Source organism: Nilaparvata lugens, chromosome 9 (genome assembly GCF_014356525.2).
Source record: "Nilaparvata lugens isolate BPH chromosome 9, ASM1435652v1, whole genome shotgun sequence".
In the NCBI taxonomy this organism is placed as follows: Eukaryota; Metazoa; Arthropoda; class Insecta; order Hemiptera; family Delphacidae; genus Nilaparvata; species Nilaparvata lugens.
The window spans coordinates 44,506,567-44,519,591 of NC_052512.1; the positions used below are offsets into that span (position 1 = coordinate 44,506,567).

Sequence of the window (13,025 nt, forward strand, 5' to 3'; positions counted from 1 at the left end):
CAGTCAATATAATACAATACAATTAGCTTATTCGGCGAACTTCGTACCACCAAAAAGTCAATGTATCTCATGTCACACTTTACTTTATTTTGTGAATCATGAAATTTATCTGACTATCAATATTTTTATTCACATCTCAATACGGAGTTCCTATGTGTTTAAAACTACCGTTTTAATATCAGTAAACAATTTTATCACAGATTAACGTTTTCGAGTTCATATTATTACAACATGATCTTGAATCATGATCATCTTCCCGTACTACGTTAGCTGCTCGGCCGACTGTAAAGGTCTGTAAAATGGATCAATATATAATATTATTAGCCCCCCTATTAAAAATTCTGGTCAGAAACCATCCCCAATATTCACACAACATATTCCCAAAGTTTCATGCCGTTCTGTCAAGTAGTTTTCGAGTCTATAGGGAACAAACAAACTAACACAACAGACATTCATTTTTTGACCGAGCGAAGTGAGGTCTAAGATTCATGTCGACGGTTTGGCATTTCTCTTAATGTTTAAATGTTGCGCATTTACGGCGAAACGCGGTAATAGATTTTCATGAAATTTGACAGGTATGTTCCTTTTTTAATGGCGCGTCGACGTATATACAAGGTTTTTGGAAATTTTGCATTCCAAGGATAATATAAAAGGAAAAAGGAGCCTCCTTCATACGCCAATATTAGAGTAAAAATCAGACTATAGAATTATTCATCATAAATCAGCTGACAAGTGATTACACAGATGTGTGGAGAAGCCAGTCTATTGCTGTATTTCCATAAGGTCTATAGTTTCAATCAGGTACTTGTGGATGAGAATACTGCGTGAGGTCTACTGTTCACTGATTTATTGATACTTAGAAAGACCGGTTTCGGTTATTACACCATTGTCAATCTCTGATAATCTCTTTCTAAGGGCCCTTTGCACAGTGTAAGTTTAAGCTAAAGCTTAAACCAAATCTGGATTTTTTTTGGTTTGAACTAAAATTCCGTTTGCACAGTATCAGTTTAAACTCTCGAAAAGTTTAAACCTCTAAAGCCGGAGGTTTAAACCAAATAATTTGGATTAACTTGACATCTGTAAAGATTTGATGGGAAACAGCTGATAGTAAATTATTTTTCGACAGTTGTTTTTAATGATTCTGTAGACGATAATTATTATTAATTTAGGTTATAGTGAATCATTATTTGAATGTAAAAATAATTATTGTAATGGAGGAATTGATAGAAGTTTTTAATGCGATTGATAAAGATTACTGCGAATAAATTTTAAAACTGAGAAATTTCTGGGATAGAGAATTTTTTAATGGTTTTGCTTGAGTACAGCAACTGCCAATTTAGTATTTTGATTGAATAAACCATTGATAGAAATTGAGACAATTTCTAACAGTGGTCTTTGATTAGAAAACATGTTTTTAATAACACATAACAGATATATTGCTTTCGAGAGATTTCTAATAAACGAGGAAGACCGTAGTAGATTTAAACGTAACAAAATAACTTTTTTATTTTACATTCTAAAATATATTTTCTGGTACCACTAAAACTTAAGTTTTTAAAGATTTCTTGATTGCTTTTCACTTTTAACCGTACAGCTTACTACAGTTCGGTGGATTTTGAACAAAAACAAGAAATACTAAAATAGTAGCTACATAACCTCAATTCACTGATGGTTTGTAAACAAATAAAAATTTTCCTGTAAAAAATCAGCCTTCCTGATATTATAAACGATGACATCTATTACCAACTTAACGCTAAACTAGTTTAACTTAAACTGGATTAGTAATGCACTGAGGAAAACCGATTCAAGTTTGAACTTTCAGATTAACTTGATCGAGTTTAGCAACTATACTGTGCAAACGGCCCAAAGTATCAATAAATCGAATAAAACACAATCTGTTGACAAATTCTACACTTGTTGTGTAGATCAATTATAAACAGTGTAGAATTTTACAACAGATTTGTGTTTTTATTCAATTATGGAACGGTTTAACAATATTGACAATTAATTTTTATCAATAAATCTGTGGTTTTTACTTCCTTGCCCTATTACCATAGGTAAGGAAGTATTGCTTTCCGAAAAAAATTAAGGTACCCCATTTTTAAATTTCTATACGTTTCAGGTCCCCTGAGTCCAAAAAGTGGTTTCTGGGTATTGGTCTGTATGTGTGGTGTGTGTGTGTGTGTGTGTGTGGTGTGTGTGTGTGTGTGTGGTGTGTGTGTGTGTGGTGTGTGTGTGTGTGTGTATGAGTGTATGTGCGTCTGTGTACACGATATCTCATCTCCAATTAACGGAATGACTTGAAATTTGAAACTTGAGGTCCTTACAATATAAGGATCCGACACGAACAATTTCGATCAAATGCAATTCAAGATGGCGGCTAAATGGCGAAAATGCTGTCAAAAACAGGGCTCTTCACGTTTTCTCGAAAACGGCTCCAACGATTTCGATTAAATTTATTCCAAAAATAGTAATTGATAAGCTCTATCAACTGCCAAAAGTCCCATATCTGTAAAAATTTCAGGAGCTCCCCCCATCTATGCAAAGTTGATTTTAGATTTTAGATAGGCCCACTCCTCGACGCGGCCTAGCCTAATGAGAGTGCACTTGATATTTTTATTGTTTTATGCTTTATAAAATTGTACAATGAAGTGAATAAAAGTTATTATATTATATTATTATTATTATTATTATTATTATTATTATTATTATTATTAGATTTCAAATATCAGGCTTCAGACAAGAATTAAACAAAAAACTTCGAGTGAAAAGATTGAGCATAGAAAATCTTACAATTAATGTTCAGTAACATTTTCACCTAAAATTGAAAATAAGCACGAAATTCGAGAAAATGTTATTATTTCAATGGCAAACTGTGGCAACTGTTGATTCTATAAATGATTCACTATGAAGAGATAGCAGACCTCTAATGTCTCCAGCGTTATTGTCCGTCACCAGCTGGCTCAGATCTTGTTTATAAGTAGACTTGAGATGGGCGCGGAACACTAGCGTCAGGTGATTAATTTTCGTAATGGCAAGAAAAGTGTGTGAGTGCGCCACACCTGATTTTTGACAATTTCTTAGTCTTTTCATTCAATATGAATAAATTAGCACAATATCAACTTCTCAACTAGGTACACAAAATGTCTTGTAAAAATCTTCCATATTTATTGTTATTAATTATGTATTTGTTTACAGACACAGGAGGCGTCACTTTCGAGATAGGCGAAGAAGCTACAGAGTCCCTGTCTCAAGCGCCGCCCCCCACCGCCTCTGGCCCCAAGGAGGGGCACAGGAGTGTGAGGAGGATGAGGATCGTGGGTGGGAGTGTGTCTGGCGTGTGCAAAACGGCTACACCCATTCTGCACATGGCGTTTTCGCCCGATGGCACGCTCTTTGCCACGGCCGGCCGCAACGATCGGCTTGTCAAGATTTGGTTCGAAAATAAACAATGTGAGTACAGTAATACTCTATTTGCCCGAACGTAGTGAGGTCTATGTTTTAACTCGGATTCGCGTTTGTCTGTCTGTATGTAACGCGACTACTGCCAAACGCGTTGATAGAATTCTATGAGATTTGGCAGGAAGATTCTTTTTCAACTGCGCGGCGATGTATACACAAGTTTTTTTTCAAATTTTGCATTTTAAGGATATACAAAAGAAAAAGGAATTCCTCCATACTCCGATATCACTATATATATATATATATATATATATATATATATATATATATATATATATATATATATATATATATATATATATTGTCTGCTCGGTTGAGGAAGGGACCCAGTCTCCGAAAATTTACCCCATTCTAATGTAAGTTTTTAAGTGTTTCAATCACTCATAAAATATAATATATATGAATAAAACAGGGGACATAATACACAATAGATTGAATATATATAATATATATATATATATTATAGATATATATATATATATATATATATATATAGATATAGATTAATTATGTTTTTGGTTTTACAGTGTTGTTTCCGTCGAAAAGCGTGGACCAAAGTCAACACCAGCAGTCGACCGTTAATGAACTCAACTACGGATTTGTCTATATATACTCCCAGAGCAGTCACACAACTGTCATGGCGAAAGACCAGCAAGTACATGCCCAAGTGAGTGCTAAATACAAATAAGACATAGCGTAACAAGATATGCCATGGTTGTAGAAACATCATTCAGAGTTTGGGAGTTTTGTTTCAAATCATGTGATGTGTGTGTCAAGGTGAGATGATACTGTATCATATTGTGATGATACCGTATCATTTATGCCGTGGTAAAGGACGTTCTGTTGCAATGTGAGTGTTAACTGAAGCCGATAGTCCTAGTAGTTGTTTTTGGTGAAGCTATGTGACGCGGTAGTCTCCATACTGTGCCCTTCTTACACTCTTACACCCAACAACACACAATAATAGACAGTGTATAGGGTGTCTATGTTGCAAATGTGAGTGTTAACTGAAGCCGATAGTCCTAGTAGTTTTTTTGGTGAAGCTATGTGACGCTGGTAGTCTCTCTACTGTGCCCTTCTTACACTCTTACACTCCCAACAACACACTAATAATAGACAGTGTATAGGTGTCTATGTTGCAAATGTGAGTGTTAACTGAAGCCGATAGTCCTAGTAGTTGTTTTTGGTGAAGCTATGTGACGCTGGTAGTCTCTCATACTGTGCCCTTCTTACACTCTTACACTCCCAACAACACACTAATAATAGACAGTGTATAGGGTGTCTATGTTGCAAATGTGAGTGTTAACTGAAGCCGATAGTCCTAGTAGTTGTTTTTGGTGAAGCTATGTGACGCTGGTAGTCTCTCATACTGTGCCCTTCTTACACTCTTACACCCAACAACACACTATAATAGACAGTGTATAGGGTGTCTATGTTGCAAATGTGAGTGTTAACTGAAGCCGATAGTCCTAGTAGTTGTTTTTGGTGAAGCTATGTGACGCTGGTAGTCTCTCATACTGTGCCCTTCTTACACTCTTACACTCCCAACAACACACTAAAATAGACATGTATAGGGGTCTATGTTGCAAATGTGAGTGTTAACTGAAGCCGATAGTCCTAGTAGTTGTTTTTGGTGAAGCTATGTGACGCTGGTAGTCTCTCATACTGTGCCCTTCTTACACTCTTACACTCCCAACAACACACTAATAATAGACAGTGTATAGGGTGTCTATGTTGAATTGAGAATAGGTCTATAACCATCCTCAGTAAATCAAGAATCTATAAGTCAAATTCCAAGTTTAACAGTTGAGTAGTTGAGACGTGATGATGCGTCATTCGTGAATTTCTTATCCCCTACGTGTATAAACCAATTCTCTCCTTCATATAAATACATAGATAAGTGTTTCACTTGGTGCTAAACTAATAAAGTGACCGATCTCCTAATCTTGTTTAGAAACCTTCCTCTACTTAATGCCAACATTACATAATGGTTATTAATTTAGTTGTCAATTTCAATCATCTTTTTCGAAGAGGTAGTCTCTAGATTGTTGTTCTATATTAACATTTATATATATTCATGTCCCATGAATGAAATTTCAACATTATTCCTGAAAAATCTAGAAGGAAAATTGCAATGTGGGCTTTGAGGTGCACGAGATTGATATTTTTAGAACGTATTTGCAAATTGTGAGATCTAAATCATTCCCGTTTTTCCGGTATGCAATCCACAAGTTGACATGTTTTGATGCGAACAAACACAACTACTCTCTCTTATTATATAGTGTTTTTACTTTCCTTGCCCTTTTACCATAGGTAAGGAAAGTAGTGCTTTCCGAAAAAATTAAGGTACCCCATTTCAAAATTTCTATACGTTTCAAGGTCCCTGAGTCCAAAAAAGTGGTTCTGGGTATTGGTCTGTATGTGTGTGTGTGTGTGTGTGTGTGTGTGTGTGTGTGTATGAGTGTATGTGCGTCTGTGTACACGATATCTCATCTCCCATTTGACCTGAAATTTGGAACTGAGGTCCTTACAATATAAGGATCCGACACGAACAATTTCGATCAAATGCAATTCAAGATTGTGGCTAAAATGGATAAAATGTTGTCAAAAACAGGGTTTTCGCGATTTTCTCGAAAACGGCTCCAACGATTTTGATCAAATTCATACCTAAAATAGTCATTGATAAGCTTATCAACTGCCACAAGTCCCATATCTGTAAAATTCCAGGAGCTCCACTCCATCTATTCAAAGTTTGATTTTAGATTCCCCATTATCAAGCTTCAGATACAATTTAAACAAAACATTTCAAGTGGAAAGATGGCATGAAAGTCTCTACAATTAATGACCAGTAACATTTTCACCTAAAATTTGAAATAAGCTCGAAATTCGAGGAAATGTGATTATCCAATTGCAAACTGTGGCAACTGTTGATTCTATTAAATCATTCACTATGAAGAGATAGCAGCCTCGTGTGTCTCCAGCCTATTGTCCTGTCAACAGCTGGCTCAGATCTTTGTTTATAAGTAGACTTGAGATGCGCGTGAACACTAGCTTCAGGTGATCAATTCTCATAACGGCAAGGAAAGTGTGTGAGTGCGCCACTCCAGATTTTTCCGGTATGCAGTCCACAAGTTTACATGTTTTGATGCGAACAAACACAACCCCCTATCTCTTATTATATAGAATATTGTGTTTTTAATTTTTGTTTGTATTTTGTTTGATTACAGAGGCTCAGTGTCGAATATGTGGTAACATCGTGCCGTGACAATATCTGTCGGCTGTGGGTTGAAACAGTGCTGCCAGACGATGGAGGTTTGGTGAACATGCATCAATTTGATCCGCTTGCAGCTCATAATCCAAAGTTCCACACTCACAGACACAAGCATCGGTTCATGCAACGTCTCAAACACATGAAGTAAGTGCGAACAATTTGATTGATTTGTAAAAAAAATAGTTATTTGTGCAACTAGTGCGCAAAGTGACAGTTTGCTGCATCGGAAGAAACGTTTACGCCCGAGCCGTAGGCGAGGGCGGAATGGCTTCTTGAGTGCAGCAGAGGAACTTTGCGCACGTATTTCACATTAAGTTTTTCCTACAGTTACCATTGAATATGAAAAGTGGGTAATTATGGGTAAAATTGCCTGAAATGCATCAAATGTTTTTCTGTGTAATTTTATTATTGATAAAAACCTTAATCCTAAAATCCTAAAGTCCTCGTTGTCCTTGGCTATAATATATAATGAATAATAATTAGCGCGTTTGCTTGGTGCACCTCTGCTCACTATAGCAGCCACAGCAGTCACTGTTACCAACTTCATTTTCATTTTGCTGCACTGTTGCTCCATATAACCTACTAAGTATTTTGCGTTGCCATGTTGCAAATCTGGAGTGCAGAAAAATTTTTCCCGCACTAGAGCGGAAAAGTGATTCTTTGCGTTCTGTAATCAGTGCACAAATGGTCACTTTTCAGGGTATCTGTAGGAAAATAACTAATTTCGCACCTAGGGCCGAAAATGAGACTTTTCCGGCTCGAAATTGGTTTTCAAGTCCGAGGCCGTAGGCCGAGGACTAGAAAAGATTGAGAGCCGGAAAAACATTTTCGCCCATGGTGAGAACGTTATTTTCCGCCACACAGAAAAATAAACAATATAAATATGAGAATAATTGTTATTGGGCACTTCCGAAAGCAAAACAGGAAGGTCATAGCTCTAGTAAATCTGAGGTAATCTGAATATCAGGAAATTGTCCAAGTACTTTTATTTTTCATTATGATTTGTCTAAATAACCTAAAAGATTATGTTCAATTATGTAAGAGGTTAAGTTTATACTTTTTATTCTTCCAAATGACAATAAGATGATATATTATTAAGTTTTGATTCTTGAATAATAAACACAAATGATGAAAAGTTTTTTGATCAGCTGTTTTAGCACACTTCAAATTTGGCCAATCTGAATGTCAACGTCAACAATGATTGTTGTCGTTGACTTCGAAGTTCAGGTAGAAGTTCTATCCTACTCTGAAAATCGAATTTGAATAGTTTATAATATATATCTTATCTGTATTTTATTCATCCAAATAAAATAATAGTATCTTATTGCAGAATACTATTCAATTCTAGAAGCATAAACTGATTCCTTTTCATAAACCATTTTGTAAACACGTTCACATCAAATCAGAATCAGCTGACTTCAAGGTTATTTTACAGCCCTAGGGCCGTAAAACTTTTACCGGCCTGGTCAGAAAACAATCATTTTCGGCCTCCATATGACGTACGAAAACCAGCTCATTACATCCAAGTGGGGCGAAAAAGTTGTATCGAATTGTTTGCAATAATCCGATACTATTAAACGAGCAATTTCTGTTTATATGTTTGTATTTCACCGGATCTCGAAAACGGCTCCAACGATTCTCACGAAATTCAGAACATAGTAGGTTTATAATATAAAAAATCGAATGCACTAGGTCTCATCCCTTGGAAAATTCGCTAAAGGACATTAACAGGATAATATTATTTAAACGCTGATAATAATTATTTCGTCGTCTGATGGAAGTGAGTGAGCGAGTTCATGTGCGTGGGACTGTGTCAAAATTATGACTCAGCTGTTGAACTTTTGCAATCATTCAATCAGGTACTTAGTGCCGGTTGCAAAAAAGCCGGATTATTTTTAATCCTGATTAATTCCAGTGGAATCATCTTTTTGAAATGGTCTTCTCTGAAGTGGTTCACGTGAAATTAATCAGGATTAAAATTTAACTGGCTTTTGTGCAACCGGGGGCTTTTGTGAGGGAACTTTTTGCATTCCTCTGGGAATTAATCTCAATTCACTGTGATTAGATAGAAAATGCCGAGATCGGAAACGAGCCCTTGATGTCTTTGAGGACATGGATATCTTCCTATGCTATCTCTTCTCTATGATTATCCACTATAATTTGATGTGTTGCAGGACATGCTTCCACATACGTCGCCACGCCAAGCAGCAGGGAGGCAGCGCCAATCAGCTGATTGGTGGGGTGGCAGGACCCATCCCCACTCTGCCCTCCACGTACAGTGTGCACGACTTCCACAGCTACGGCTTCCATGGCACCGGGGTGACCCCTGGACTCCACATGCATCTGGCCGCCAGCATCAATGCTCAGACCGGTAACACTGTCAAAATCAGCTGCTCGATTGTGTGTATCAAATGGTTGCGTATCAAATCGGTTGCGTATCAAATCGGTTGGGTATCAAATGAGCTTCCACTTTCCAACACATTAAGGGTCGGTTTCCGAGCTCGGGATTTAGCTAAGCTCTAGACTTTAAACACTCGAGTCAGAAAATTTTGCCAAGATGACTAATGCAGAGTCGTCACATAAATGTAAAATTTACATTTAGAAAAAAATCTGGTGTGGTGCACTCACACAACTTTCCTTGCCGTTATGAAAATTTATCAACTGACGCTAGTGTTCCCGCGCATCTCAAGTCTACTTTTCTAAGATTTGAGCCAGCTGGTGACAGAACAATAACGCTTGATATACACGAGATCTGCTATCTCTTCATAGTGAATGATTTAATAGAACCAGTTGCCAACAGTTTGCAATTGACTAATCTTATTTAATCGAATTTCGAGCTTATTTTCAATTTTAGATGAAAATGTTACTGAACATTAATTGTAGAGATTTCTATGCTCAATCTTTTCCACTCGAAGTTTTTTGTTTAAATTGTATCTGAAGCCTGATAATTGGGAATCTAAAACCAAACTTTGTATAGATGGTGCAGTGCTCCTGAAATTTTACAGATATGAGACTTGTGGCAGTTGATAGAGCTTATCATGACTTTTCTAGGTATGAATTTGATCAAAATCGTTGGAGCCGTTTTTGAGAAAATCGCGAAAAACCCTGTTTTTGACAACATTTTCGCCATTTTAGCCGCCATCTTGAATATTGCATTTGATCGAAAATGTTCGTGTCGGATTCTTATAGTGTAAGGACCTTAAGTTCCAAATTTCAAGTGATTCAGTTAATTGGGAGATGAGATATCGTGTACACAGACGCACATACACTCATACACACACACACACACACCCACACACACACACACACAACACACACACACACACACACACACACACACACACAACACACACACACACACACACACACCACACACACCACACACACACACACACACAACACACAACACACACACACACACACACACACCACACACACACACACACACACACCACACCACACACACACCACACACACACCACACACCACCACACACACACCACACACACACACACACCACAACACACACACACACACACACACACACACACACACACACACACACACACACACACACACACACACACACACACACACACACACACAACACACACACACACCACACACACACACCACCACACACACACACACACACACCACACACACACACCACACCACACACACATACAGACCAATACCCAAAACCACTTTTTTGGACTCAGGGGACCTTGAAACGTATAGAAATTTAGAAATTGTGGTACCTTAATTTTTTTCGGAAAGCAATACTTTCCTTACCTATGGTAAATAGGGCAAGGAAAGTAAAAACAGGAACTCATTTACGAAGCCATAAATTCATTTTCCGTTGCACAGATGTCACAGTAAACTATAGCTCCCATAAACCTAAAAACGCTCAATTAGACACTCACATGATTTCGTTGCACAGTCATCAGAAAGAGCTTATTTATGTCTCCAATAGCTAAAAACGGTCAGTTAAGTTATGGGCCCGAAGCTGTGCTGTTAAATCCAATATCTACTCAAAATATCCCACCAAATGCATTTTAGAGGTTGTGATAGCTTTTTCGAAAGATGTTCACGATAAACTATCTGTATACTAGTAGTTCTGTGAACAGTAGACCTCACGCAGTATTCACTATAAGGATCCGACACGAACAATTTCGATCAAATGCAATTCAAGATGGCGGCTAAAATGGAAAAAATGTTGTCAAAAACTGGGTTTTTCGCGATTTTCTCGAAAACGGCTCCAACGATTTTGATCAAATTTATACCTAAAACAGTCGTTGATAAGCTCTATCAACTGCCACAAGTCTCATATCTGTGAAAATTTCAGGAGCTCGGCTTCATCTTTGCAAAGTTTGATTTTAGATTCCCAATTATCAGGCTTCAGATACAATTTAAACAAAAAAATTCAAATGGAAAAGATTCAGCATGAAAATCTCTACAATTAATGTTCAGTAACATTTTCACCTAAAAATGGAAATAAGGTTGAAATTCGAGAAAATGTTATTATTCAATTGCAAACTGTTGGCAAGTGTTCATTCTATTAAATCATTCACTATTAAGAGATAGCAGACCTCGTGTGTCTCCAGCGTTATTGTCCTGTCACCAGCTGGCTCAGATCTTTGAGATGCGCGTGAACACTAGCGTCAGGTGATCAACGGAAAGGAAAGTTGTGTGATGGCGCCACACCAGATTTTTCTCTATGCAACTACTATGCCCCGTTTCGGAAAGCCAATTTTCTGACTCCAGCTGTTTTAAAGTCTAGAGCTAATCTATTTCCCGAGCTTGGAAACCGGCCCTTTAAATTTGTAGAGAAACTTCAGCCAACAAGTCCACATTGTTTTTCATCTATTTGAATTGAAAGCACGCAAATAATGGTTTGATAGATGTGTAAATAGTGAAGGGCAAGACACAGTATCTAGAATAGCAAGTAAATAGCCACAGTAAATAGAAGGGCAAGACACAGTATCTAGAGTAGCAAGTAAATAGCCACAGTAAATAGAAGGGCAAGACACAGTATCTAGAATAGCCACAGTAAATAGAAGGGCAAGACACAGTATCTAGAATAGCAAGTAAATAGCCACAGTAATAGAAGGGCAAGACACGTCTCTAGAATAGCAACTAAATAGCCACAGTAAATAGAAGGGCAAGACACAGTATCTAGAATAGCAAGTAAATATCCACAGTAAATAGAAGGGCAAGACACAGTATCTAGAATAGCAAGTAAATAGCCACAGTAAATAGAAGGGCAAGACACAGTATCTAGAATAGCAAGTAAATAGCCACAGTAAATAGAAGGGCAAGTCACAGTATCTAGAATAGCGAGTAAATAGCTACAGTAAATAGAAGGGCAAGACACAGTATCTAGAATAGCGAGTAATAGCTACAGTAAATAGAAGGGCAAGACCAGTATCAAGAATAGCAAGTAAATAGCCCAGTAAATAGAAGGGCAAGACACAGTATCTAGAATAGCAAGTAAATAGCCACAGTAAATAGAAGGGCAAGACACAGTATCTAGAATAGCAAGTAAATAGCCACAGTAAATAGAAGGACAAGACACAGTATCTAGAATTGCAAGTAAATAGCTACAGTAAATAGAAGGACAAGACACAGTATCTAGAATAGCAAGTAAATAGCCACAGTAAATAGAAGGGCAAGACACAGTATCTAGAATAGCAAGTAAATAGCCCAGTAAATAGAAGGGCAGACACAATATCTAGAATAGCAAGTAAATAGCCACAGTAAATAGAAGGGCAAGACACAGTATCTAGAATAGCAAGTAAATAGCCACAGTAAATAGAAGGGCAAGACACAGTATCTAGAATAGCAAGTAAATAGCCACAGTAAATAGAAGGGCAAGACACAGTATCTAGAATAGCAAGTAAATAGCCACAGTAATTAGAAGGGCAAGACACAGTATCTAGAATAGCAAGTAAATAGCCACAGTAAATAGAAGGGCAAGACACAGTATCTAGAGTAGCAAGTAAATATCCACAGTAAATAGAAGGGCAAGACACAGTATCTAGAATAGCCACAGTAAATAGAGGGCAAGACACAGTATCTAGAATAGCAAGTAAATAGAAGGCAAGACACAGTATCTAGAATAGCAAGTAAATATCCACAGTAAATAGAAGGGCAAGACACAGTATCTAGAATAGCCACAGTAATAGAAGGGCAAGACACAGTATCTAGAATAGCAAGTAAATAGCCACAGTAAATAGAAGGGCAAGACACAGTATCTAGAGTAGCAAGTAAATAGCCACAGTAAATAGAA

The 13,025-nt window shown here is 37.2% G+C and overlaps 1 protein-coding gene across 1 annotated transcript in view; it reads left to right on the forward strand.

The window, feature by feature from the left end:
- LOC111063758 (dmX-like protein 2) overlaps positions 1-13,025 on the forward strand; it is a 478,861-nt gene that overhangs the window by 42,786 nt on the left and 423,050 nt on the right. The window contains exons 9-12 of the mRNA XM_039435348.1: positions 3,199-3,453; positions 3,990-4,129; positions 6,690-6,877; positions 8,908-9,104. Coding sequence (XP_039291282.1) covers positions 3,199-3,453; positions 3,990-4,129; positions 6,690-6,877; positions 8,908-9,104 — 780 coding nt within the window. The remainder of the gene's footprint in view (positions 1-3,198; positions 3,454-3,989; positions 4,130-6,689; positions 6,878-8,907; positions 9,105-13,025) is intronic.